The sequence below is a fragment of the Neurospora crassa genome, linkage group I (assembly GCF_000182925.2).
Source record: "Neurospora crassa OR74A linkage group I, whole genome shotgun sequence".
Taxonomy (NCBI): Eukaryota; Fungi; Ascomycota; class Sordariomycetes; order Sordariales; family Sordariaceae; genus Neurospora; species Neurospora crassa.
Window position 1 is genome coordinate 7113618 of NC_026501.1, and position 26562 is coordinate 7140179.

General features: G+C 52.1%; 9 protein-coding genes across 10 annotated transcripts; 5 read left to right on the forward strand and 4 right to left on the reverse strand.

Annotated features, from left to right (window-relative positions):
* Positions 1-260: 260 nt before the first annotated feature.
* Positions 261-2513, forward strand: NCU00803. Of its 2 annotated transcripts, XM_011394530.1 has the most exons (4): positions 261-1794; positions 1855-1983; positions 2045-2144; positions 2204-2513. In XM_011394530.1, the coding sequence occupies exons 1-4, from the start codon at positions 449-451 to the stop codon at positions 2225-2227; spliced, it is 1599 nt and encodes a 532-aa protein (XP_011392832.1). In that variant the 5' UTR covers positions 261-448; the 3' UTR covers positions 2228-2513. The 2 variants fall into 2 exon arrangements, with proteins under 2 accessions (XP_011392832.1, XP_011392831.1); XM_011394529.1 differs by having other exon boundaries at positions 352-1794; positions 1855-2144; positions 2204-2324.
* Positions 2514-3933: 1420 nt separating this feature from the next.
* Positions 3934-5959, forward strand: NCU00802 (hypothetical protein; the record flags this gene model as incomplete). Its single annotated transcript, XM_958709.2, has 2 exons — positions 3934-5523; positions 5927-5959. The coding sequence occupies 2 exons, from the start codon at positions 3934-3936 to the stop codon at positions 5957-5959; spliced, it is 1623 nt and encodes a 540-aa protein (XP_963802.2).
* Positions 5960-8211: 2252 nt separating this feature from the next.
* cdt-1 (cellodextrin transport-1) lies at positions 8212-11404 on the reverse strand. Its single transcript, XM_958708.2, has 3 exons — positions 9931-11404; positions 8630-9859; positions 8212-8557 (listed from the first exon to the last, which is right to left on the reverse strand). Exons 1-3 carry the CDS (start codon positions 10302-10304, stop codon positions 8422-8424), a joined length of 1740 nt encoding a protein of 579 aa, XP_963801.1. The 5' UTR covers positions 10305-11404; the 3' UTR covers positions 8212-8421.
* On the forward strand, positions 10807-11146 carry NCU10770 (hypothetical protein; the record flags this gene model as incomplete). Its single annotated transcript, XM_001728421.1, has 2 exons — positions 10807-10884; positions 10937-11146. The coding sequence occupies 2 exons, from the start codon at positions 10807-10809 to the stop codon at positions 11144-11146; spliced, it is 288 nt and encodes a 95-aa protein (XP_001728473.1).
* A 2293-nt stretch (positions 11405-13697) lies between the features above and the next one.
* Positions 13698-16486, reverse strand: NCU00800 (hypothetical protein; the record flags this gene model as incomplete). Its single annotated transcript, XM_959863.2, has 4 exons — positions 16125-16486; positions 15767-16068; positions 15433-15672; positions 13698-15350 (listed from the first exon to the last, which is right to left on the reverse strand). The coding sequence occupies exons 1-4, from the start codon at positions 16198-16200 to the stop codon at positions 13698-13700; spliced, it is 2271 nt and encodes a 756-aa protein (XP_964956.2). The 5' UTR covers positions 16201-16486.
* Positions 16487-16752: 266 nt separating this feature from the next.
* NCU00799 (homocysteine S-methyltransferase) lies at positions 16753-20987 on the forward strand. Its single transcript, XM_959862.2, has 2 exons — positions 16753-17789; positions 17859-20987. The coding sequence occupies exons 1-2, from the start codon at positions 16872-16874 to the stop codon at positions 18024-18026; spliced, it is 1086 nt and encodes a 361-aa protein (XP_964955.1). The 5' UTR covers positions 16753-16871; the 3' UTR covers positions 18027-20987.
* On the reverse strand, positions 17727-19311 carry NCU00798 (hypothetical protein). The gene has a single exon (XM_959861.2). It carries the CDS (start codon positions 19102-19104, stop codon positions 18166-18168), a length of 939 nt encoding a protein of 312 aa, XP_964954.1. The 5' UTR covers positions 19105-19311; the 3' UTR covers positions 17727-18165.
* NCU00797 (hypothetical protein) lies at positions 19296-21268 on the reverse strand. The gene has a single exon (XM_959860.2). The coding sequence runs from the start codon at positions 20787-20789 to the stop codon at positions 19716-19718; it is 1074 nt and encodes a 357-aa protein (XP_964953.1). The 5' UTR covers positions 20790-21268; the 3' UTR covers positions 19296-19715.
* A 459-nt stretch (positions 21269-21727) lies between these two features.
* Positions 21728-25546, forward strand: NCU00796 (hydantoinase). Its single transcript, XM_959859.3, has 3 exons — positions 21728-23058; positions 23162-23749; positions 23823-25546. The coding sequence occupies exons 1-3, from the start codon at positions 22012-22014 to the stop codon at positions 25368-25370; spliced, it is 3183 nt and encodes a 1060-aa protein (XP_964952.3). The 5' UTR covers positions 21728-22011; the 3' UTR covers positions 25371-25546.
* Positions 25547-26562: the final 1016 nt, after the last annotated feature.

A 26562-nucleotide genomic window follows, 5' to 3' on the forward strand; every position in this document is an offset into this window, starting at 1 on the left:
CTGTGACCGGCGTTACACAACCAAAAATCCAGCGATGGCTCGCCCCGTCTCTCTCAAGACCAAACAGCCAAAGTTTCCCGCCTGCCGGAGGAGACCAACGACTTGAAAGGGAATAGCGACAGAGTTTCCCTCCGACGGCTGCTTCCTTCCCTTCATGGATGTACCTAGTGGTGGGTCATTCTAGAACTTCCGATCTAGTTGCAACGTCAACTGAAGCATTTGCAAGCAATTGCAAATCATGGTCACCTCAAAGACTCGAACGCTTCCAATGCGATAGTGTTTTTTTTTTCTCTTCCTTTTCTTCTTCTTCTTTTTTTTTTTTTGTGTGTGTTATTAGGACCCTTGATTGCTCTAATACCTAGCTCTACCTACCTACCTAATGACACCACGTTCCTAGGTAGCTGTATCTCTATCTCGCTCACTGGGCTTACGGGGTAGGTAGCTGGCCATGATATCGTCTAGCATCCCTGCCATCGAGGGCAGAGCGCCATCTCAACCCCAACCGCAATCCGATTCCAGACTGAGGAACTCCTATTCGCCTGATATTGGCAATTCGAATACTTCGAAACCAAAGAGTATAGGTAGCCGAAGCACGAAGCAACCAGGAATCGATACCCGCGTTGAAGACGAAGTTGAGAATGTCAATTTGCGCCAAGATGATTTCCCTGACTCCCACTTCACCGGCTTCTCAGATGCCCAGGAACGGCGTATCCGCCGGAAGGTAGATTTTCGCCTTTGCACCATCGCAGGAATCCTATGCAGCCTCAACCTCCTCGACAGCAATGTTCTCTCGAGCGCCGCAGTCACATCGATGCTATCGGATTTGGGACTTGACCAGGGCAATCGCTTTTCCGTCTCCATCTTCATCTTCACCGTAGCGAGCATTATCTTCCAGCTTCCTTCCACCATTGCCGTGCGCACTTTCGGTCCCCGTATCTGGTTCAGCTTGGTAACCTTCTCCTTTGGCATCATCACCCTCTCGACCGGATTCGTCAAGGACTGGAAGCAGATGATCGTCCTCCGCGTCCTTCTCGGCGCCACAACTTCGAGCATCTACCCCGGCCTCTCCTACCTTATCAGCTGTTGGTATCCACGTCGCGAACAGCAAGTCCGTTTTGCTTTCATGCAGAGTGGCGAGGTCATCATTCTTGCCACTGGAAGCCTGGTCAACTATGGCCTCCAGCAGCGTAACGGCGGCGCAGGCCTGGAGGGATGGCGATGGATGTTCATTGTGCAAGGCCTGTGCACATGCGTGCTCGGCATCGCGACGTACTGGTGGATCGTTGACTTCCCGGAGAACTCACACAAGAGCTTCTGGTTCCTGACGCCGGAAGAAGCTGACATCGCCTCGCGCCGTATTGAAAAAGATCGTGGGGATCTCATTGCCCAAAAGCTCAGCTTGAGGGCAGTTGTTGTTCATGCCAAGGACTTCAAAATCTGGGTGTTTGCCTGCCTCTTCTTCATGCAGAACGTCGTCTCGACAGCTCTGGCGTACTTTGTCCCCATTATCTTGGAGAATGGCCTAGGCTATTCGCCCAACCAGGCAATCATTCTCTCGGCTCCGCCTTACTACTATGCAGTCGTCCCGGTCATCTTGTCGTCCTTGGTTGCTGATCGGTTCCGGATCAGGGGCCCGATTATCACCTTCAATGCCCTTTGCATGATAACGGGCTTTGCTATCCTTGGGTTTGCCGAGAATTCCAGGGCTCGCTACTTTGGAGTGTTCCTCGCCACGGGAGCATACGTAGCTAACTGGGCAGCTTTGACTGCCTACCAGGCCAACAATGTGGTCGGGTAAGTTTGCACCCCATCGTATTGGATTTGTTGCTAGGCGCTTTGCTGACCCTGTCTTAGACAATGGAAGCGAGTGTTTACCGCTGCCGTGTGCACCATGTTTAACGGTGCTGGCGGTATTGCTGGCAGCTACATTGTCCGCAATGTCGAAGCTCCGAGATATACTACTGCTGTCTGGGTGTCGATAGGGTAAAAATTCTGCTCATCGCTTTTTGCTGCTGCCTGAACTGACCGCTAGAGATACCTTTAGGTCTCACATCTTGATGATCTCACTCGTTGGTACTCTTACGATATACTTCTACTTCCGGAACAACCGGGCTGCGCGCACGAATGGAGCCGTTGAAAGAACCGTAAGCCGGTAGTGTGGTCTCTGCAGTGACTGTGCGTGAAGCTAATCTGGACTTTTCAGGCCGGATTCCGGTACACATACTAGTTTTTTCTTGGTGATCTATATACACTCCTCCGATATACCCATTTGCCGATCATATTCCCCCGAATATTATGTGTTCAGATGATGTTCTGAATACAATCGTTAGTTTTTTTTTAATCATTTGACCTACCTCTAGAGATACTTTTCGAAGACAAGGAACCTGGGCATCTACTCCGTGTGCACCTTCCTTACACGGTATTTGTTCCTCAATGTAACAGAGCTTTAGATCTCCCTTTATTCACCTTGCCCTTTTATAATACCCTCAAGGTTCACGACAACACAACGCCGCTTGACCACAGGCCATGCTCTGTTAAAGCAAGTAGTCCATTCAACTACTTTCAGGTTCTAGGTTCTTTCATCATTAGCACTAGCGACTGAGCTTTTCAACGTAAGTGTGGTTTTGAAAAGCGAGATGGATGTCTTGTCAATCCCTCAGTATTACGCATCTGCCCGTGCATGTACAGCCAGAGTAACTGGGATCAAAGACGGAGTAATATACGCTCAATTCATAGAGCGGACTCTGAAAGCAACTCAAACGTCTAGTCTTAATACCTCTACTCTATAGAGGTAACTAACAAGTGCCCACCCAGGGATACTTCGGCTTGCCCGCCTTCATCAGCTCCAACGCCGTGTCCGCCTCTTTCAGCGGAAACTTCTTAACGAAGCACTTGATCCTATACGACTTGGCAAACTGGATCGCCTCCTCTGCATCCAGCGTTCTTCACAACAGCCGCCCATGCACCATCAACTGCTGGAACATCAACACCGTCGTTTCAATATGTCTCCACCGGCCCCGCGCAAAAATCTTGGGCTGTAGTACCTAGTAACATCATGGGGAGCAGCTGCCATTGTACTTGTACCTTTCTCAACACAAGATATATCCTGAATGTTCGAAGAACTTAAAACTAATAGCTTAATCACTGCAAAGAATATGCAATGGTGATTTTTCGTGTCAGGCTATCTTTTGCGTTTATGCATTTCGAGTGTCCCATAGGGTATTCGGACGTTTGTTAAACGATTGAGATGGAAGGATGGTCCCGAGACTCCAAGTCACACCCCGGATTTACAGAGGATCTGCCCCACAATCGATCGCTATTGGCCCAACCGCACCGGAGTTAACAGCTGCTATAAATCAGTCGCGGTTCGTTGCAACGTTGAATGAAGGAACATAGGTACCTACCTACCAGAAAACCGCAGGTGTCTTTCACTGCCTTGCTTGCTGTATGTGATATCGTCGAAAATTGTAAGGTGAGAGCATTTTGCTCCCCTAAAAATGATTCAGAATGAAGGGCTTGATCTCTCCTGTGCTCTGAGACATGGATGGTGGGGCGTACCTCCTCTTTTGGCCCCACAAATCGGTGGGCTTGGAACAACGCATGCACAGCGAAGAGGAAATGTGCTAAAATGACAGTGCCAGACAGCGCCTCGGCGAAGGTGATAGGCCCCCGCGGCAGGGAGTCATGCGGCGGTCCAGGCACAAGGACAGCAAACACTGTCTGTTTAAAGCGGAGTGACCTCATCGCAACCAACGACGCGCACTCCACATTTGACATCTCAAATCCTTCCGCTTTGGGTTTTACAACCTAAACTCAACAAGTCCAACCACCCAACATCACCCAACTGCTGCATCTGCTTTCATTGCCTTTACGGGCGCTACTTCAACTATCCTGTGCAAGGACTGGTAACGACAAAGGAGACAGCTTGCAGTCATGAAGACGCAAGAACCACCCGATAGCAACCGGCCGGCGCAGGCGTGCCAGGTCGACATCCCAGAGCAGCCGGACTCTGCTGTCCAGGAAACCTCGTTTGCGGCTGATGCCTACGACGCATCCTCCGACCTCCAGGTTCTCGACCACGAACCGATCCCGGACGAAGAGTGGCATGCCCAGAACGGACAATCATCTGCTCTTGAGTCCCAATCCAATCATCAGCATGGCACCTACGGTTATGGCTCCTTCCCCCACACGCTCAGGACCGGCCATGATGGCCATCACAAGTCCACCGCCCGCGCCCTTGCGCCCGACCTCCTGCGAGGATTTTTGATGGTCCTCATGGCTCTCGATCACAACTCTATGGTCCTGCAATCATGGGACCATGGGACTGCCGCTCCTCAGGACGAAACTGGCGCTTCTCAGGGCGAAAACGACTCGATCCCCGTTCACGAGTGGAATCGCCCGATTGCTCACCATATTCGGGTACTGACCCATCTATGCGCCCCGGGCTTTACGTTCCTTCTCGGTATGGGTATCGTCTACTTTGGTCGGTCTCGAACCAACCTAGGCTGGTCCACAACTCGCATGGCCTGGCATTTCTTCACGAGAGCAGTCGTCTTGACCCTGGTCATGATCGTCATGAGCCTGGGCATCACCTTGGGAGATACCTGGTTCCTCAATATCGTCTTGTTTGCCTTGGCTGTCGACTATCTCCTCTCGGGATTAATCTGGCTTGTGACCGCCAAGACGGAGAAGATGCTCGCCTTCATCATCCTCAAGGTGCTCCCGGAGAAAAAGGAAGACGATGCCACCGAACCGCTGCTGGCTAACCGCCGAGGGGTAGAGGATATCGCCCCCGACAGGGCCATCATTCGTGCCGCCGACATCTCCTGGCACATCCACAACGTGGTGCTCTCAGCTCTCGCAGTCGTGACCATTTGGTGGAACATCTGGCTCAGTCCCACCAACGGCCACTGCGGCGTCGAACCCGTGCAAAAGCTCCCCGACACCATCTTGGCTCGCATCTGGTTCTACCGGGTCTTTGATACAGAGTGGCGCATCATTTCCGTCTTCCCCCCACTGGCCTGGATTTCATTCGCCATCCTCGGTCTCGTAGCCGGCCGCATCATCCTCGCCCGCTCGTGGAGCACCAAGGCCATCGCCATTGGCAACCTCCTCGCCAGCATTGTCTTTACCATCGTCTTTGTAGGCACGCGCTTCCTCAACGCCGGAAACCTTTCTGAAGGGTGCCTCCATATGCCCGAGCACGAGAGGCCCGACGCCCCCGACAACCAGTACCTCGCCTCCTGGCGGTCCTTCATCTACCTGATCAAATACCCGCCTGACGTGGCCTTCTGGGCCTTTACCATGGCGGGCAACCTCTTTCTTTTTGCCTTTTTCAGCGTCATCCCCCCGCGTCTTGCTACCATCATCTTTGAACCCCTCTTGGTGTTTGGCACATCAGCCTTGTTTTTCTTTGTCGGCCATTTGACGCTGCAGTTTGCGCTGGCTAAACCCGTGAGGCACTGGTTTGGACATGTGCTTGCGCACCCGGATCCTTGGAACCCGGACCAACCGGCCGTGGGGGTAGATAACTTGTGGATATTCTTTGGATTTTGGCTTTTGGTGTTGGCTATACTGTATCCGCTTTGCAAGTGGTATGGCGCGTTTAAGAGGAGGAGAGGGTCGGACTCGATTTTCAGGTTCTTTTAGGTTGGTGAAGGGGTCGAAGGGTTCAATGTTGGGTGAATACATCTGGAGGTGGGTCTAGATCTGGTAGAAAATGTTGCACTACAGGTTTTCCTGTTTCCAGGGTCCGTCTCGTGCACGCCGCTTTAGTGAAGCTGGCTTTGTGCTCATTGGTTCCTTTTTGCTCTTTCTCGTGTCGGTTCTAACCAATTCAAATCATGCGATCTCGGGTCCGGACGTTTTCCAGGGCCGTTACGACTCGGTTACTTCTTTCGAACACCTACCTAGCATCGCGTACTAGGACGACAAGATGCTCACGATCGCCCCGAAGTAAATTTCCTCGAGGATCAGCGCCGTGTTGATGGCCTATGTAGGCTGGAGATCAACCTAGAGGTAGACTGGAGGTATCAAATATGTCATGTTTCGAATATCGATCTTCAACTCGGCAATTCACGACAGGAAAACCCATGAACCTCTGCAATAGGAGAGGCTATATTGCGGAGCTTGATGACTTGTTAGCAAGGGCCTGGCGTCAGCATTTAACAGGACTTATTTCGGTACCAATGAGAGATGGGCTTCAAAACTCTCGCTATCACTTCATCGACACTCGACCTGTTTGAACTTGGAAGTATGAGGTATGGAGGGGGCGTCTAATCACGCAGCAGTCGGGTAGAAAACCGGGAAAAAAAAAAAAAAAAAAAAAAAAAAAAAAAAAAAAAAAAAAAAAAAAAAAAAAAAAAAAAAAAAAGAAAAAAAGGCTTCAGCTCTTGCAAGCCAACTTTAGAGGGCCGTACCAAGCCAGATGTTGTTGCTCCTAGAGGTAGTTTCCCAATTCTAGGTTGTAAGCACTGCATTACACGACGCAAGCCTTACGACACAAGATGAGTCCAAGTTCGATAGCTAGGTAACTACGAGGTACGTACAATAGGTAGAGGTAAGAATAATCCCTTGTGGATGTTCAGTTCCGGAAGGAGTATACCTAGCAACACCACTCGTTGCTGGCGCTTGTACTATCCTCGGGAGGTCATTGGACGCACGTTGAGAAGCTACCTCTACCTATTTTTGGTATCATGTTGTGTAGTAAGAAAACATATGGAAAGAAAGGTAAAATTTTACGTGTAAACATGGTAGTGGCAGCTGCTCTCTCACCGATGAGCTATGGGATGCTCCTGCACTGCACGCTCAAACTTGAGGTCTCCGCTACTTAGAGGTATAGATTTTGGAAACCGGTGGTATAAACACTCCCGCAGTTTCTGGGTCACGACTTGTAGCGGAAAAAAAAATTGAAAAGATATTACGAACTACCTCTTCAACTACTAGGTACCAACAGTTCCGGCTCTTCTTCTCAGCATTTGGAGCCTTCCTTAATGTGTAATAAGCGAGTGAAAATCGAGTCCGGAGCCCCGGAGCCGCTTGGCGCTCCCTGGAGGTACCTACTTCCTCCCGTAATGCTCCACTTGAAGCCGGTGCTCCATTGACCTTCCCTAACAGGCCCGGTCTCGAGCGTTGTAACGAACGTTTATCTTCACGACAAATATTAAAGCTTACCTAGGTATCTTACAGGTAGATAGTGTAAAAGATAGGCCCCGGCCGACGGCCCACGTAGGCATTTAGGGTTGTAGACACCTGCCATGTGCATGTATCCAAGGTTTTGGGGTTCTAGATTGGTGATATGACATGTTATAGTCGGATGGACGGGCCGTCGCGCCGGTGCTGTAAGGAGACTGGACGACGACTGGACGCTCTTGCGGCTTTTTGCGGGTTATAGGGGAGGAGTGGGTAAGAGGCGACGTTGATGAAATGGAGTGTTTCTAATAAAGAGCTACCTAGGTACAAAGCTCTATGCTATTAGGTATTGCTAGGCGATTTTATCCAAAGTATAGAAGGCGAGATACAGTGAAGAGCATTCTAGAAGCATGTTGTTGATAGAGTCTTACCTCCCATTAGAAAGGCTACCTAGACAAAAACAGGCGCCCGTAAAGAATAAAGAACTGGAACATATACCTCTAAGCGTAGAGGTACACGTGATGCCAAAAAGCGGAACGATACCCAAAGTCGGATGTAGCACCCTACACGCACCGAATTGCTACCCTTTTCCCCAGTCCCCACCTACCCCGTGAGCGCTGACTGGGGTAAAACTGAAGCTACTTGCCTTGCCTGCTTAGATACATGTAGGTATTCTCAAAACCATCAAGTGTACCCCGTCCATTCTTTACCGGTAATGGCACGCTACCGTTACACTTTTCTCCACGACGTTAGAATGTCTAGACCCGCAGGCAGGGCTCTGCCGTTAGACCGGACCCGAGTTTGAAGTGTTATATGTCATTTTTACTTCGACGTTTTGGTGGTTTGTTGACGTCTGGGTTTGATTCGTTATTGCGGTTTTGGCATGATTCTGGAGTGATAACAACAATGAAGTTCGCGTAGGATGTAGGAAAGATGTTGAAATAGCGGACTGGTAATAATGGATGGGTCAGGTTGAATGGAAGCCCAAAGCTACCTAGGCACCTAGAGGAACCCAACTACCTGTACGTTCGGTCATTCACAACATGTCAAACACGAGAGTAAGAAGAAAGACGTAATCGTAAATATAATAAAGACATTACATTTCATTAATACATTATGCTTGCTTGCTTGCTAAATCCACCCGCAGCCATCACAACATGACGCTCATTATAATATATTGTACATGCCTCACCGTCCTCCTATATCATATAGGGACGGGCGCACTTGAGGCTTTTTGAAAGACCTGCAAGGAAACTCGCTGTGGTGGTCGGACGCTTCCTTGTCGCCTGTCTAAGCAACGATAGCTTCGGACACATGGCCGTCGGCCTGGACGACGACCTTTTCGACTTTTAGGGAGGCCTTGACGGGGTTGGGCTGGTCGTAGACCCATTCGAGCTGCTCGAGGGTACGGCCTTGGGATTCGACACTGTAGTGGAACGAGTTAGCGATCTGTGTGCTGTTTACGCGATGTCGACAGAGAAGAAGACCCAAAACATACCCAAAGAAGTACCAAGCGACGGTCTCGATAAGATCCCAGCCGACAAAGACAAAGATGTACTTGTAGCCAATGTTGTGGAGAGCGATGGGGCCAGCGAACTGGTTGATGAAGCCCATGGCGTTGACAATGAAGCCGGAAAGGGCAAGACCCTTGCCACGGATGGTGGTCTCGAGAGCCTCGGTGGGAATAACACCCTGGAGGGGAGTGTAGGTGAAGGAGAAGATGACGTTGAAGAGGAAGTAAGCGGCCAGGGCACCCTTGGCGTAGTTGCTGTCGACGTGGAGGTAGGCGTTGTCCTTGGCATCCTGCTCGTTCATACCCTGGTTCAGGTTGATTTGCGTGCCTCTTTGAGTCTGCTTGTCGAGAGTAGCCGAAAGACCCGAGTTGGTGGCAAGAGCAGCGGCGCACATGAAGGTACCGATAATGAGCACCGCGCGGCGGGGCATACGATCAGTCATGGAGACGGCGGTCAAGGCACCGATAGCGGAGATGACGGAGTTGAGGATGTTGTAGGCGAGCTGTTGGGAGGTGCTGGTGACACCAATGTTCTTGAAGATGACGGTATTGAAGTAACCGAGACCGTTGCCGGAGAACTGGCCAAAGATGGAGATCATGAGCACCTGGGCCATGCGCCAGCGGCCGCTGTGGGTCATGAAGAGCGGGCGGTAATCCCACCAGACCTTGTCGACACCGTCGGTCCTGATACCGTCCCTCATCTCCTCAGTCTCGAGCAACACCAGCTTGGAATTGGGATCGCCGTTGCCGTGATACTTGACAAGAAAGGCAACAGCCTCAGCGTCGCGGCCGTTGGCAAATAGGAAGCGAGGGGATTCTGGGAGGAAGAAGACGGAGGACATGACGATAAGGCACGTGAAAGCCTGAAGGATCAAGGGGATACGCCATGACCAGTTGCTCTTAATGAAGTAGCAGCCATAGGTGATGCAGGCGGCAGGAATCGAACCTCCGAACCAACCGCAGTTGTAGAAGCCAGTGCAGCGGCCGCGCCAGTGAGGAGGGGCGATTTCGATGGAGTAGGCCGGGGCAGCAACGGTCATGATGGCGATACCGAGGCCAAGAACGAAGCGGCCAACGACAAACTGAGCGAGCTTGGAGGAGCTAGCAACAATAATGGAGCCGACAATGATAAAGATACCACCGATGAACATGCCCTTCTTACGGCCAAAACGATCAGAGAGGATAGCAGCGAAGGGAGCTCCAACCATGGCACCACTGGAAGACTCGAGGTGTTAGAAAAGCCCCAAACCAAAAAGGAGTGATTTGCTAAATCCCTAATCACTTACACGGTATAGAGAGAAAAGATGACAGAGACTTTAGGACCAGTGTCACCAGTGTGGAATTGGTTCTGGAACTTGTCCATAGCGATGATTCCGGTCATGAGTGAACCATCGTAACCGTTGGCGCATGCACAACAAAAGGCGACGAAGATGGCGAAATAGAGGTGGATGGACTCCTTGCTCCAGGGCTTGATATTGGACTCCTTGATGGCCGCAAATAGGGCGGCGTTGCGGACCTCCTTCTCTTGGGCACCGGGCTTTGTGGCTGTCTGGCCATGGCCCTTGGGCACTATCTTGATGGCGTCGTGGGTGGGCGCAATGTCATGAGTAGCAAGATGCTTCTCGGTGCTGGCCCCGTCATGGGAGCCGTGAGACGACATGTTGGATGTCTTTGAGGATGTCGGTGATGGTATGGGTGTTGATCTGGACGTGCTAGGCCCTCTTCCTGTGTCGTCTGGCAGTCGATGAGGGAGTTGAGGACAGGTCAACAGTGGACGACCATGGCAATTCTTACTCGGCACGATGGAGAGAAGACGGGACTGGCTGAGGAGCAAGAGGGGAAGGGTGTTGCCACGGCGGCGGTATCATCCTTTATCATGTTTTTGAGGATGGAGTGAGATGGTCGGACTCGGGTTGGCGCGAAGGTTGCCCCCTCATCTCCAGGTTCCCCAGAAGGTCACCCCAGATCACCCCGGGTCACCCCCAGACGGCTGGGTACGGAAGCGCGCCTCGCTGCCACGTGAGCCATGGAGCCATGGTAAGACCATGACAGCACATAAGATTGTGGAGGGATCCGAAATCTAGAACCCGTTCCTGTCTCTATGATACTACCTCGCTGAAGTTAGCACTCAGGTGTCCCGCGAGAACACCAGACTTGACGAGATGGCCATGCTCCTTGCACAGTACGACCATGCACCGTTGCGGTCAGCAACAAGCGGCAACGAGATGCCTCTCGAGGAGGTATGGCCAAGACTTGGGTTGTGTGTAGCTGGCCCCTTTTTTCACTGTGTAGCTGATGCTTGGCCCCGTTGGCGGCCGTTGGAGCTGTCCCCGTCCTGGGTCGGACTCGTTCCCTCCGAGGTCTCCACAGCGGATGCGAGGAGCAAGGCGCGCCATTGAGCATTGCTACCTCTATAGATCAGAAATCCTCCGAATGTTCCTTAATTTGGATGTTATTTCACGGAGATGGTTTCGACAGATCGTCACTGCGGAGGTAAGGTAAGTATACATCTTGCCCATCCCATCTGCCTTCCCAAGGTTGGATGGAAGATCAACGTCGGCGGTGGGAAATGCGCATGATCCGTCGGCGTAGAAGGTTCGATAGAGTGGATTCGGACCCCATGCTCGAATGGACTTGTTGGCCGGGATGGCGGGACGATGGGCAGTCTGTTCTACCGAGGAACGACGGTGAAAGGAGTTCGTTCATGGGAGACTTTCCGAGTTCGTTGCTCGTGTGTTGCCGTGTCGCGTCGAGTTGTCCGGACGTCGGCCCTCAATTCCATCGAGCTAGCGGGCGGGTGGCACCATTTAGCGCTACTTTTGTTTTTTTTGGGGGGGGGGGGGGGGGGGGGGGGGGAGGGGGGGACTGCCTCGCTAACAATTTTCACCACTAACACCCGACCGCTAACAATGAACCACATCCCCGGACCTCCAGAGAAGTCGTCTCCCAACATCAACACCATCCGTCAATCCATATGTGCCTCCAATTCCTTCTGCAATCGAACTGAGTTGCTGGTCCTTGTCTGGAGAATTTGCAAGCAGGATACTACAAACAATGTGCAGGGAATGCGCTGTCGCATTCAGTAACCATAGCACGAAGTACCGAAGAGTTGGTAAACTCAGCAGCCATCATAATCGACTTCGTCTATGCCATGCTCATCGTGTGGAATCATGACCTGAACTTATCACCTCGGTTGACTCCAGTCAAGACCAAGTGAAGTCCATATACCAGCCAAGTGGAAGCGGCCGCGCTTTCATCACCAATCCGCCTCATCCAGTGCAGAACCTTTGCTATTTTGGCCTTCAGTATGAATTTTAGGGGTCGGTTCTCCCACATCATCACCATCGCTTGCTTGCTTACTTACGGCGCTGCCACGTAACTGGGCTGGAGCTGCAGGAAGTCGTCGAGGTAAGGTCTCTCTCGCTTCCATCGATGTTACCTAAATTATTGCCATGCCTAGGTAACATCCATTTACACGCTATTGCTTCCCTCCGTCAGCCGCAATTCCATCTCCACGCACTCATGTTAGACGTCGTTGGCCTGGTACCTAGTACTGTACTTACCTAGAGGTACGCCATGTGAAGAATAGAGAAATGGCACCCAGACAGATACGAAGGATATAACGAAGGAGGCCTGGATAAGGTTAGGTTCAAACCTGTTGCGGTATCAGGTATCGCCTATCTAGCGTCCCAGGCCTAGACCCAGACCCAGGTCCTAGGACGATGAAGGAAATGGGACTCAAAGAGACCGGGGAAATTGAGGGGTAACATTGCAGTAAGCAGCCAGTCGAGCGGCTCCAATCGTCCAGTCCCGTCTGGTCTGGTCCCAACGAAAAAAATAATCCCTCGACGGCATACATGTATTCTCCGAGGGACCGGAGCACTGAACCTAATGGAGCCCCCGACTAATCTGCCCCTGTTTTAACCTTCGCTGCAGGATTTCTTGTTTCCACCGTGACTTTGGATTTCGACAGGCGCCGCGGCTTCTGGACCTTTAATGTGTATTTTTTTTTCTTCTTCTTCTGCACGGTAGTGGCTTCCAATGAGTGGAAGTCCATGCCACCACGGCTGTCTAGTTGCTGATGCGCTGGAACCGAGTTCCGCCTGCTCCGGCCATGCTCTTCGCTGCTGGGATCGAGAGAGGAATTCATATGCGACTCGGGACGGTTGAACATACCTCTACCTATTCAGTTGTTGCTCTCAGTTCTCATGTGTTGTTTCTTCTCGACATTGCACAACACGAAGAGTCATGTGCACCGGACACCTGGAGATGGCCTCCGAGACGTAACCCATCTCTAAAGGAGGTTCCAAGCTGCGGTGAGTTCCTTCCAGAACTCCCAGCCATATGTCGGTCCATCGCACCCGAAGCCTCGGGATCCTTGGGTCATGTCGGTCGACTGCGGTGAGTCAGGCGCGGAGGTTCCAATTTGTAGCGGACCTGCCTTTATCTTCAGGGCATCGGAGCCACTACTGCAAGACAAAGAAGGTACGGACGAGACACTCGATGGTTCTAGGCCTTGAAGTTGAAAAACAGAGTACACCCCTGGAGGGCTGGCTGCTGGCTACCTCTAGGATGCATCGCATTCCGAATCCTGTGCATTTCTGGAATCCAGCCGTGTACTTTTCCTTGAGTTAGCCATAACATTAATTCATTCACCAAGTTGTAAGTAATCAACATGTACCTATGAACAGAACAACGCACAAATCATGTCTGGATGTACTCGCGAATTCAATGACCTACCTATGTACTAGCCCACTAACTTTTGAGCGTCCGAACGTTTACATTCTGTCCACATGTAATTCCCACTGGCCCAGAATTTAATTCCAGACAACTCAAAGACACTTGTCTTCTACTCTTCGTTCTTTCCTTCCCATACGCAAGTATGGCTAGAAGTAGGTCAACTACTCCTCAATGTAAAAGTAGCCATCAACAAACCAACTCCCACATCCAGAGCTTCTAGCTCCTCCCCCCTTCACATATCAAAATCCCTGTAGTGCTTATAGTACACATTACCTTGCTCCTTCCCCTGCTCTTCCTCTTGCTCCTCTGCGCTTTAGTTGTGGTTCTCGATTTCTCCAGCGATGGTCGACTCTGCGAGCCCCTTGGAGTTATTGCCACCACCCTCAGCCTTTTCATCTTCATAGAACCCCTCAAACTTCAAGAAGGTAATCCTGCTTTCACCTCCACTCCATAGCGCAATCTCCAAATGGTTTTCTTTGTCCGCTCTGGGCTTGATCTTGGCAATCAGTGCCTTCCGCTTCTTGAACTCTACCCATCCCAAGCAGCGATCGTCTTGATCGCTGCCCATAGATAGAAGAGTCAATCGCTCCCCACTAACAACCGCTACCGTAACTGCATCAGCACTAGTACCCCCCTTCCGAGTGGGATGGGTAGATGACAGGGCAATGTCGATAGAGTCGACGGGATACCCGTCTACACATCGCCAGACCGGTACCCAACAACCTTCGTCTGACTGGACGAACGATGAAGTAGAAAGAGACCAGATATCACCATCCTTTGACCCCAGAATAAGGCGGTGTCCATCGGGTGCAATAGCTACAACGCGAGCGGGGACGGGGTGCGCCACTGTACGGGTGACTTGCCCGTTTGATAGCAGGGTAAACCTTGTATAGTTTCTATGGGAAACGACCGTTGCAAGGCCGTCATTGGTATAGCAGGCGTTGAGAATTGGTTCTTCTCGGGAGTCTGTCTTGGGTTGGTATGGGAGGGGATCGGCAGGATTCGGGACAATAGAGAGATTGAGAGTTGTGAAGGTGCTTGGAGAGGCGGCAAGAAGCGTAGAGCCGGTAGGATGAAAGTTGAGGATTGTTTGCGGCTGCCGTAATTGCACAAACAGGGAACTAAACATTGGAGGGGTGATGAGTGGCTCAGAAACGGGGTAGGATAGGAATGGCCCGGTGTATTTTCTCTTCGAAATGTCAAATATCTTGATGGCATTGGAGTGTGCGTCATACACCGCCAATGTCTTCCCGCAAGACGAAAGAGCAGAAGCGCGATATTCAGCATGCCGGTCGTTCTCGTAGATCCAGCTGCTAATGAATCCGGCGGAACTTGAACGAATGGTAATGGTATAGGAGTCTATAACAACCAATGTGTTCCCATCGGGGGTGTAATGCATTGTTGGCGGTAGAATCTTGTCGTGGTAGAGTGTCGCTAGTGGAACTGACTTCAGTTCTTTGGCTTGCCAGCAGTTGGCTGGTTCGACCCACTGTACAACGGCATCTCGCCTTGGATCGAGGGGAAGCGTTGGTCGCATGAAGGGATCTTGGTGCATGAATGTCGCAATGAATCTTTTGCAAAGTTCTGAGACCATCGCCTGATCCAACTTCCTGGTTGGAAATGAAACTGTTCCGGCCTGGTAGTCGAACATCATCTGGAGATCTAGGCCAAAGGTTGGACTGCCGGTTAACATCTGAGCGGCGACCTCTCCTGCTGCCCAAACGTCAAATGCTTGTATTCCATTGAAACCTCCAAAGGTTGCAGGGTCTCTCGGTGTATAACCCCCTAGAATCTCTGGGGAGAGAAAGGAGAGATTTGCAAAGGCAACAGTATTGATGAAAGTTCCGGGACTGCCATGACTGTTAGCAGACGTTGGGTAATGAAGCCTGCATCCCCCAATTTTAACGCGCCATTCTCTGTGGTGTTGATCGTGGTTGTGTTCGGGAAGACGGTCGATAAACACGTGCTAGAGCGAAGACCGAAATGTTATTCTAGTGACCGCACCTGCACTGCATCTACTCGAGGACGATTTCTTGGAATTCACTTACACACAGTTGCAGATCGCCATGGGCGAGGCCTTCCTGATGTAACAGCCCTAGGCCATTGCAGATTTGACGCATGATTGTTCTTGCTTCCTCTTCCCGTATGGATCCATGGGTCGCGACGAAGGACTGAAGATCTCCTAGGGGGCAATCCTCCGTCATGAGATGGAGGTCGGGAATACCATTGTTCTCTTGGTGGTTATCGGTTTGGAAGACTTGCAGGTACCGAAGAAAGTGGTATGCAAACTTCAAAGCAAGCCGAAATAAAGGTGGTTAGTAACTTAATGACCGGAACATGGAAAACTGTGAAAACAAACTTGGTCGGGGTTTATTGACCCACCTTGGGCTTTGTAATAGCAACAATGTGCTCTTTTGCGAAAACAAGAGCCTCTAGGCTTCTCGGTTTAAATTGTCTGACAATCCGAAGAGCTCCACGAGGAACTTCGTGCGCTACTAGGCATTTTTCCTGATAATTGAATTCAAAGGGGAGGGCACTTTGCAAGAGACTTGGCTCCCATAGCTCAATCTCACCAGATTGACATTCGTAGCACCTGCATTGAACATCGCGTAGAGAACCCAGTCGTGGATAGTCTCCAGAGTGGTGAGTGGGATGCAGAGGCGTTTGAGATCCAGAAACTGGCTCTAACATTGTGAGGCTTAGTACGAGTGCGCTAGGGTGTATGGATGAAGGTCGATACCTTGATGGAATCCCTCACGTTTTATAGACTGAGCGAGATGTCCTCCTACGTCAATGCTTGAACCTCTCAACTTCATCTACAGAGCCAACATATGGTTGTGCGTCACGGCTCTCGTACTAAGCACATTCAAAAGGTTGGTGGTGAGTAATCGCCTCATTGATAAGATTGCAGAAGACAAAAAGTCACGGTGAGATGTCCAGCTGCTACGATAGTGAAGAAGCTCCTCGGTCTTCGTGCGCCAGACGCCCTCTGAAACCCCAGTGTTCGTCATTGAGAATGGTCGGAAACAACAAACGGCTAAGGTTTAATGATCAGAGGACGGAGCACAGCCCTTTCAATCCTCTTGCGTTTGGCGTTTGTTCTGGGGTAGGTTGTCCGGGATTTCAATTTGATGCGGCGCATTGGGGGATGGTTGAGGTTTGCTGGGTTGGTGTTGACAGCCGGTTTCGGCGTGGAAATCGGACAAGACCGCAGCACTTCATGTGCCCAGGCTTTACCATTGCAACCTCAAAGCAGGGATTACAATGGAAGCGCAGCGCCGTACCTGGGCCGATCCTTAACAATTTTCGTAGCGGGGCGGCGGCTTGAACGTCATTTTTGGTAGCTCTTGCATTATTTGAGATTCACTTGGAAATTCACATGAGGCAATCGCAACGCTCTCACTCCTGCCCCCCTCAAATATAGTAGCTTGAGCGCAATACCAGAACCAGCACCCAACCGCCGCAAACACGTCAAAACTCTGCAGAAATGGCTACACCGATTCCAGTTCAGATCCTGGATGGAGGGATGGGAACCACTCTGGAAGACATGCACGACATCACCTTCTCGTTTGAAACTCCGCTTTGGTCATCACATCTCCTTGTTTCCGGCGAGGAGGACAAGCTGTCGGATTGCCACGAGGCATTCAAGCAGGCAGGAGCCAACATCATCTCCACCGCGACGTACCAAATATCCATCAATGGATTTGCTGCCACCAAGGCGCCGAGAAGCGGAACCGTCGACGAGGAGAGGGAGGGCATCGAGAAGGAAGAGATTCCTCGCTTCCTGAGCCGTGCGGTTGTCCTTGCCGCAAATGCAGCGGGGACGGAGGGCAAGGTTGCCTTGTCGCTGGGTCCTTATGGCGCCACCATGATTCCATCGACCGAATACAGCGGCAGGTACGATCCTGAACACCAACATGTGCAGGCCCTGGGAAAATGGCACAAGGAACGTCTGGATCTGTTCAAGGACGTCGATCCCAACCAAGTCAACTACATTGCCTTTGAAACGGTTCCCAGGCTTGACGAGATCGTTGCCATCAGAAATCTGCTCTCGGCCGACAACATCCCAACATCCCTCCGTGGACGCCCCGTATGGATTTCCTCTCCTTACCCAAACGATGATGGAAAGCTTCCCGACGGCAGCACGGTAGAGGAGGTCGTCAAAGCCGTTCTCACGCATAGGGAAGGCCTGGAGACTCCATGGGGTATTGGCATCAACTGCACAAAGGTGGAAAAGCTCGACTCCTTGGTCAAACGATACGAAGATGCGATCCAGACCTGCATCAAGAACGGAGAGCAGATGGCCTGGCCAAGCTTGGTCCTCTATCCAGACGGGACAAAAGGGGAGGTCTACAACACGGCCACCAAGACTTGGGAGTTGTCTCCAGGACACAAAGAGACAGAGGTACGCTGTGATCTACCATTGTTTACAGGTCCTTTGGTTCACACACCAACACTCACTTCTTTCAAACAGGCCCCCTGGGAAACAGTGCTAGCCAGTGTTGTCGAAGCCGCACGTCAAAGAGGAAACTGGAAGTCCATCGTTGTGGGAGGTTGCTGCAAGGCGTCCCCCGAACACATTCGAAGGCTACGAAGGACCCTACAAGATTACGGCCACATGTCAACCTCTCCAGCGGCGTAGCAGTATCTAGCACCGGCCATTCCCGTCAAGGAATCCTATTGTACACAACGAAGAAAAAGACTACTATGATGGCGAATGACACCTCAATGTTATCAGTACAAGACCGCATCGACATTTGACGGTTTCTCCTAGCCCATCATCATTGGCCACCCACTGCACTGCAGTCATCCCCAAAGAACATGCCCAAATCGTAGTTATAGGACCCAGCCCTCACATAGTCATCACGCATAATGAGCCACGGACCGACAGGTGAGCTATCGGCGTTATTCCACAGGGCATACCTCCTCATCACACCGTCAGCCGAAGGGGCGGACACTTCACACTTCAACACCGATCCAGTCATGTACACCCCATCCGGAGTCGAGCAGCGCAACGGATATTCTACCGGCGTATTCGTGAACCGGATAACGTGAAGGATTTGGCTTGCCCATGGTGGGAGCGCGTACACCTCATAGCCGGCCCATGTACCGCCGCTGATGCTCAGCTTGCCAGTGGATATGTCGAGATCAAACAAGCCGAAATTGGAGCCGGTTGGCGCCTCAGTGATTAGGTTGGAGTTGGGGGAGAGCACACGAATGTGGTAGTCTTCATTGCTCACACCAGGGGTGATGGCTTTCAGGCAGAAGCCCGTGATTGTTGGAGCAGAGCTGGGAGCGGTCGAGGTCGTGCTCTCGACGGATGTTGTGGTAGGCTCCTCGGTGGTGGTAGGCAGCTCACTGGTGGTGGGCGGCTCGCTCGTGGTGGGTGGCTCGCTCGTGGTGGATGGCTCCTTCGTGGTGGGCAGCTCACTCGTGGTGGGCAGCTCACTGATGGTGGGTGGATCACTCGTGGCAGGCTCCGTGGTAGAGGGCTCCACAGTCGACGCCTCAGTTGTTGTAGGCTCATCGGATGTAGTGGTCGTCGTGCTCTCAATGATACTGACAGCGCTGGAAGTCAAGTCGGCAGAGCTTGTTGGGCTGCCAACAACCGCTGACGTCAAGGTCGACGTTGCCAAAGACGACGTCGTTGTCCGTGGGCGGCATCGACTTGCCACGGTCATGGCCGCAAGGGCTGGCAAAAGCGCAAACGAGGCACGCATGGTCGATGATTCGAAGGGATTTGATCAGAGAATGGACGCGGAACAACGCGAAACGGGGAAAGAGACAAGAGGTTTGAGTTTGTGTGATTTCATGTTCACAACGCTTTGTCTTATATGGCACTCTGTCAACGCTTTACACCACACGCCGGAGAAGCAATCACACAAAGTATCGGTCAACAGTCCAAATCTTAGCAGGCTTCTTCCTTCAATTGACCGAGAGGTAATTCAATCGTGGCTGGCTGAACTTTGGGGACTATCAGGGTCTAGACCCCATCCATCGAGTTACAGTTCAATAGTTTGTGGATCCCACTGAGAGGAACCAGAAAACCGGAACAACCATTGACAGCCCAACGGGGCGACTTCAATCAAGTGCAATGACCGATAGTGGGTCTGGGGCTTGTTTGGCTTAATCTTAAACGCTACTGCAGGTACCGTGAGCCCTGATGCAAAAAGAAACGAAACTGACGAGGAGAAAGGGGAGAACGAGCGAAGCTGGGTGCCTGGAATAAGCTGGATTGGCCGAGATGTTCGAGCCGAAGCATCGGATGACATCAGTATCCATTCAAGGGCTATGCACTCCCGCCACCCTCAACATGTTTTCAAGTTTCCCTTCAGCACCGTCCAGTCGGAGCAAAACTCTCCGCCGCATCTTTGATGCTTTCCTTCAAGCCCGTCCATCCCTCCTGTCCGACAGCATGCAACAACAAGAAAGGAATGTCCGCCGGAATTTCCGTTTCATCAATCTGATTTGAACTCGGCAATTCCACCCAGTCGTTCTTTTCAGGATACAACTCCTTGAGAATGTCCAGAGTTTGGTTCCAACTAAACTGCTCCGCGAGCCCATAAACCCTTGATCCAGTTAGTCCCGACACAAGCACGCCAAGATACAGCCGACCTGCGTCTCGAGCATCAATGGACGACTGTGGACCGAAAGTAGGAATTACATCGAGTGCGTCCTTCGGTTTCCCATTGTATAAAGCCCTAACTAGCCCGGCTGTGCTGGCTGGCTGATTGTCGGGATCAAGGATGGGCCCAACGACGGTGGAAATGAGCATCGCGTTGAAAGTAAACGTCGGCTTCTCCCTCGCAACCCAGTCCCACAGCGCCTCCTCAACTTTGACTTTGATGGCCATGAACGGAGCGAGGCCCTTTTCCGCATCAGGGATGCCCGAATCTTCGGCCAACGCCACCGCCTCGTGATTCCATGACTCCTCTGTCAGAGTCCTGCGGATCCCGACCTTAGGCGTATAAGCCGCCCATGAAGAGCTGGTGTAAATGAACGCCTGGACGGTGTTGGAGTGCATCTTGGCGGCGTCGAGAAGACCGTAGAGACACTTGAGTTCTTCGTTGACGGCTTTTGGCACGTCTCTGTCGTCGAGCCAGGCGACCCCGGCTACGGTGATGACGGCGGAGACGCCGGCGACGTGAGCGTTCCAGATGCCGGGGGCAGTGATGTTGGGGACTTCAATGACTTCGATGCGGTTGAAGCCGTAGCGGGTGGTGAAGAAGGGCTCGACCCAGGCGCATCGAGCTTTGTTACGCACGGTGCCTCGGACGCGGTAGCCGGCTGAGAGGAGCTGGTCGGCTATGTGGCTGGCGATTAGGCCGTTGACGCCGGTGACAAGGATGAGGGAGTTGAGAGGGATGAAGGGTTCTTGTGTGAGATTGAGAGGTGTGTTGGCCATGGTGCAATTAGTTCTGGTTGAGGTTGAGTGAGGGCTGCTTCCTCCGAAAATCACGAAAGTATCGAGATCTTATCTTAACAACAAAAGCAACATGGAAGATGGAAAAGACGATCACAACAACACAGAACCTAGCTAAATAGATGGACGTAATATATCTGAGTTCGAGGGGCAAGTTCATCTTCGACAGCATCAAAGACGTCTCAGCTACTTACCTACCTCAACCATGCCCCTGCAACTAACGACTGACATGCGCACACCCCATCAAGATTCACCGGTTCGGCGTTAGGGCGGCCAATGGGCTCTGGACAAAAACCCGATGTCTCATCGCGTTATCGTTTTCATGGTGTTACGCTGCAGACGGAGGAATGCTGACCGTAGACCGAAGTGCGAGGGAGACTCAACCACCGGGTGCGCAGGGGCATGCAATCATCAGACGCTGCGAGGTTGGAACGAGGGCCAATGGTCCAAACGTCATCGTTGACCAAGACCCTCGGAGACGATGTCTGTCCAGAAATTGGAGTTACGAAGAAGATTGGAATTGAGCTTGACTACCATGACTGGGCGGCCGCCCGATTCACTGCACGTCATGTTACGCTGTTGGCACATGTCCTTAATGTCTAGAGATACCATCATACCTCTGGCGTACGAGACTCGTCTCGTGGAAAGAGTTCGTCGGTCATGGAAAAACCCACTGCCCGAAGCGATAACAAAAAAGAAAAGAACAAGAAAACGAGAAGGGTAATATGAACGAATGAAAGAGGGACAGGCCGATAAAGATGGAAGGTGGCCGTCCTTTATCTGATGATCAGATAATCACGCATCTCCACTTCCCACTCCTCTTTTAGGGATCAAACACCCCTGTCAGCTCGGTTTATGTGGGGCGAACCGCCGAAGATGTTCACAAACGTCTCCATTCTCCCCACCTTGAAGACACCTCCGGCCGGCCAATATGCGTCATAACCGCCATGTCTGTCTCCTTGATGGGGCCATGGTATTTTCCCTGAATATGGCCATTCATGGACTGCTCAATCATTTGCAAAACGCCTTGCTTTGACGATAAACGGACGCTGTCTCAATTACACCCGCTGACCCCAAGCTCTCTAGCGCCCAATTAATTCCATTGACTCCAATCTTCACAGTCAACGAGCCTTTCATCTCACCTTGGTAATATACATAGGGTAGCTAGGTACTCTCGGACCGACGGCAAATACACCTTTGCAACATGGCACCCCAACCCTCACCCCGTCGCCTCCGCATCGGCGTTGACGTCGGCGGCACCAACACCGACGGCGTCATCCTCGACCCATCCCTCGCTTCATCCTCTCCATCCAAAGGCATCCTAGCCCACGTCAAGACCGCCACAACGCCCAACCCCAGTGAAGGCATCATGACCGCCATCACCTCCATGTTCACTCAACTTCAGGCTACCCACGCCGCCGACATCCGTCCGGAGGACGCCATTGCCAGCGTCACCATCGGCACCACGCACTTCGTCAACGCCGTCATCGAGCGGGATCCCTCCCGCCTTTCGCGGGTAGCCGTCCTCCGTCTTTCCGGTCCCTTTTCCAAGCACGTTCCGCCCTGCGTCGACTGGCCCGATGACATGCGCTCCTTAATGCTGGGGTATCACGCGCGCGTGAAGGGCGGATTGGAGGTAGACGGGTCGTTGATCAGCGATATTGACGAGTCCGAGATCGTGGAGCAATGCAAAGAAATTCGCAAGCGCGGCGGGATCAAAGCGGTAGTGATTAACGGTGTGTTCAGTCCTATTGATACCGTCTACAGACAAGAAGAGAGGGCGGCGGAGATTGTCAGGCGCGAGCTGGGCGGGCAGGAAGAAGTGGATGTGGTGTGCTCCAAGGAGGTGGCGAACTTGGGGTTCTTGGAACGAGAGAATGCGGCGGTTTTGAATGCGAGTATACTGAGGTTTGCAAGACGGACGATTAGGGAGTTTCGGCAGGCGGTGGGTCGGTTGGGACTCAAGGGTGTGCCAGTGTTTATCACGCAAAATGATGGGACGATCTTGAAAGGAGAAAAGGCGGCGGAGTTGCCCATCAAGACGTTCTCGAGCGGGCCGACGAATAGCATGAGGGGTGCCGCGTTCCTCGTGCAGGGTCAGGAGAAGGATGGGAAGAAGGAGGGACAGGAACAGGGAAAGGCGATGATGGTGGTGGATGTTGGTGGGACTACGACTGATGTGGGGTTACTTTTGCCTAATGGGTTTCCGAGACAGCAGGCTGCTTATAGCGAGTTGGCGGGAGTAAGAATGGTATGTTATTTTGCCCACAATGGTCTCTGTGAACTGCTCCCTGTTCCAATTGTTGGCGGCTGACTGATCCAATCCATGTGTGGACATTACTGGGGGTGTATAGAACTTCTCATGCCCTGACATCAAAAGCATCGGTCTCGGTGGCGGTTCCATTGTCCGAAAGGGCAAAAACGGCATCACCATTGGGCCAGACAGTGTGGGCTATAGGATCAACAAGGAAGCCCTGCTCTTTGGTGGAAGCACGCTTACCACAACTGACTGTACTGTGCTCACCAACCCGGAAATCACCAGCATAGGCGACGCCAGTCTTGTCAAAGCCGCACTGACCGAAGAAGAAACCCAGCAGTTCAAGGCCATCGTCAAGAGCAAGATCGAAAAGATCATCGATAACATGAAGACGTCACCAGAGGACCTGCCAGCTATTCTTGTCGGCGGTGGTGCAGTCATTGCCCCAGATGAACTCCAGGGTGCAAGCAAGGTGCTCAAGCCCCGATGGTCCGAGGTTGCGAATGCGATAGGAGCTGCCATCGCTCGTGTCAGTGCTGTTGTGGACACAATCAAGTCTACAGAGGCCAAGACGGAGAAGCAGTTCTTGGAGGAGATCAAGAAGGATGCGGTCGAGAGAACCATTGCGGCTGGTGCTTCTCCGGAATCTGTCGAGGTTGTTGAGGTTGAGATGCTGCCTTTGCAGGTAAGAACTTCCCTTGCATCAGTGATGCAAGTTCATGCGAGCGACTAACAAGACACATACTCTCACCTGCTAGTACGTTGAGAACAAAACTCGTTTCGTCGTCCGCGCAGCCGGCGACTTTGACTTCACGCGGTCATACACGTCAAGCGATGACAATGGGAAAGCCTCATCAGAGGAAGAGGCCGTGGGCAAAGACCTCTTTGAGCCACAAACAGTCACAGACACCAAGCCAAAAGCAGCAACATCATCACAAGTCAATGTCCTCACCTACACCCCCAACGTCCTCAACCGCATCTGGCACATCTCCGAAACAGACCTCACCTTCATCTCCACCGGCTGCTACATCCTCGGCACCGGCGGCGGCGGCTCTCCCTACGCCTCCATGATTCTCCTCCGGCAGCTCCTCCGCTCCGGCGCCTCGGTACGGGTCGTCTCCCCTGCGGACGTGCCTGACTCGGCCGCCGTCGGCTGCGGCTGCGGCGCCGGCTCGCCAACGGTGAGCATCGAGAAGCTGCAAGGCGACGAGATGATGCAAGCACAGACGGAGCTTTACAAAGCCTTGTCCTCCTCCTCCTCCGATCAAAATCAAAATTACAAAGCAACGCACATGATCGCCCTCGAAATCGGCGGCGGCAACGGCCTCCAAGGTATGACGCTCGGCGCCAGCTCCAACATGGACATCCCCTGCGTCGACGGCGACTGGATGGGGCGCGCGTACCCGACCAAGTGGCAGACGACACCAGTAGTCTTTAACGAGCGGTCGCCCATCTGGAGCCCCATCGCCGTCGCGGACGGGAATGGAAACGTGCTGGTGATGCCCAAAGCGGCGTCGGATGCCGCCGTCGAGAACATCATTCGCGCGGCGCTAAGCCAGATGGGCAGCCAGGTGGGCGCGGCCGACCCGCCGGTTACGGGCGCGGAGATGAAGAGGTGGGTGGTGGAGAATACGGTGTCGCAGGCGTGGAGGCTGGGGAGGGCGGTGGCGAGGGCGAGGGCGATGAACCGGTTGGACGAGGTGGCAGAGACGATTGTGGAGGAGTGTGGTGGGGGGCAGAAGGGGGCGGCGGCAAAGATGTTGTTCAAGGGAAAGATTGTGGGTGTTAGGAGGACGCTGAGGATGGGACATGTTTATGGGGAGTGTATTATTGAGGGGACGGATATGACGGATGATACTACGACAACAAATCATGGGAGAAGAACAGGGGGTCGACGTGGAGGTCAAGGTGTTGATGGGGAGGAGAAGGAGGATTTCATTGGCAAGAGGATCAAGATCCCGTTCAAGAACGAGAACATTGCTGCCATCCGTATACCCGCGGAGGATGGTTCTAACGACGAGAACAAGGAGTTGGAGAAGCAGGAGGATGTACTGGCGATTGTGCCGGATCTGATCTCGGTCATCGATGCTCAAAGCGGTGAGGCCGTGGGCACTCCGGAATATCGGTATGGCTTGCTGGTCATTGTTATCGGAATCGCCGCTTCAGACAAGTGGACGGGGTCACAGAGAGGCATCGATCTTGGTGGTCCCAAAGCGTTTGGCTTTGACCATCTAAAGTACGAACCGTTGGGCAGGTTCGTGAAGCCGGTTAGTGTTATTGATGAGTTTGATAGGTCGATCGAGTAAGGACATGAGTGATGCAGAGGTTGTCTATCCCTGCTCTATGGTGTACTTGCAAATCTCAGATCTCTACTTGAAAGTGGAGATGTGCTAGGATAGTCCTGGATGTAGATCAGATGAAACAGATAGGCTCGACTTGTCAGGTACCTCTACGGATTCAAGCATTAAGGTTGTTTCAAAACAACGGTTGAGTGACTCACAAGGAAACTACCTTCCTTGCTAATTAGTTTGATTTGACTTCCTAATATAGACCTACATATATGTGCCATCGACGAAGCGTACCTATATCATAGACTGGATAGGTGACGACTAGATCGCGGACTCCGTGTGGTGCCTAACAACACTCCTTAACAACGTATTGTGTACACGACATACATTCACTTGTTGTTGTTTGCCTTTATGTACTCAAGATCACCGCATGGTCTGCTAGTGACAGTTCCCCGATTTCTGATCCTTTCCATTCGATGATGTGGCTTGTCGTCACAGATGGGTTTTTGATGTTAGAATGAAGGACTTGCAGAAGAGATCTGGAGGCACCAACCGGCTACCGATGCAATCTTTGTCCCTTAGATGCAGTTGATCGTGCATAAGCGTGACACTGGAGGTTCACTTGATGTCGTGAACTGCTCCAAGTCAGATGCAATCTAATGCCGTGTGATGATGCTGCCATGGCAGAAAACATGCCATCAGAGTATCTCTCTTGCGCAAACCATTTTTTTTAACCTCTAGGTTACCTTATGTATATAGAAAAGAACTTCAGCTCCTAACTCCAGATGTTCCAGTCTGCTTGGATTTAGTCAGTCGTCAGTTTTTGGTATCTGGTCCTAACACTCGTTCATCCCGCCCCCTTTTTTCTCCCGCGCTTTCAAAGTAAAGTGAGCGGAAATCTAATCAACAACCGCGTGCTACAACCGTTCAGTCATGCGTGAGTTTCCCTGAGCTCCTCACGTCCGCCTTCCACCGGCATATAATTTCGAAAAGGCCATTCACTAACATCTGTGTGGGTTACAGACAGAATCCGGACCTGGGCTAGGGCAAAAGCTCATGGCCCAACGCCTCTGGTGCGCACTAGGTCTGATGCTGCGCCGATTTTCAGAGCAAGTCACAGCCGCCATGGCACGATTTCGACAGCCGAGACTGGCCGCCACGGTGCAGTGATATCTGAAGAGCTACAAGCAAAGAAGCCCTCGGCACTGGC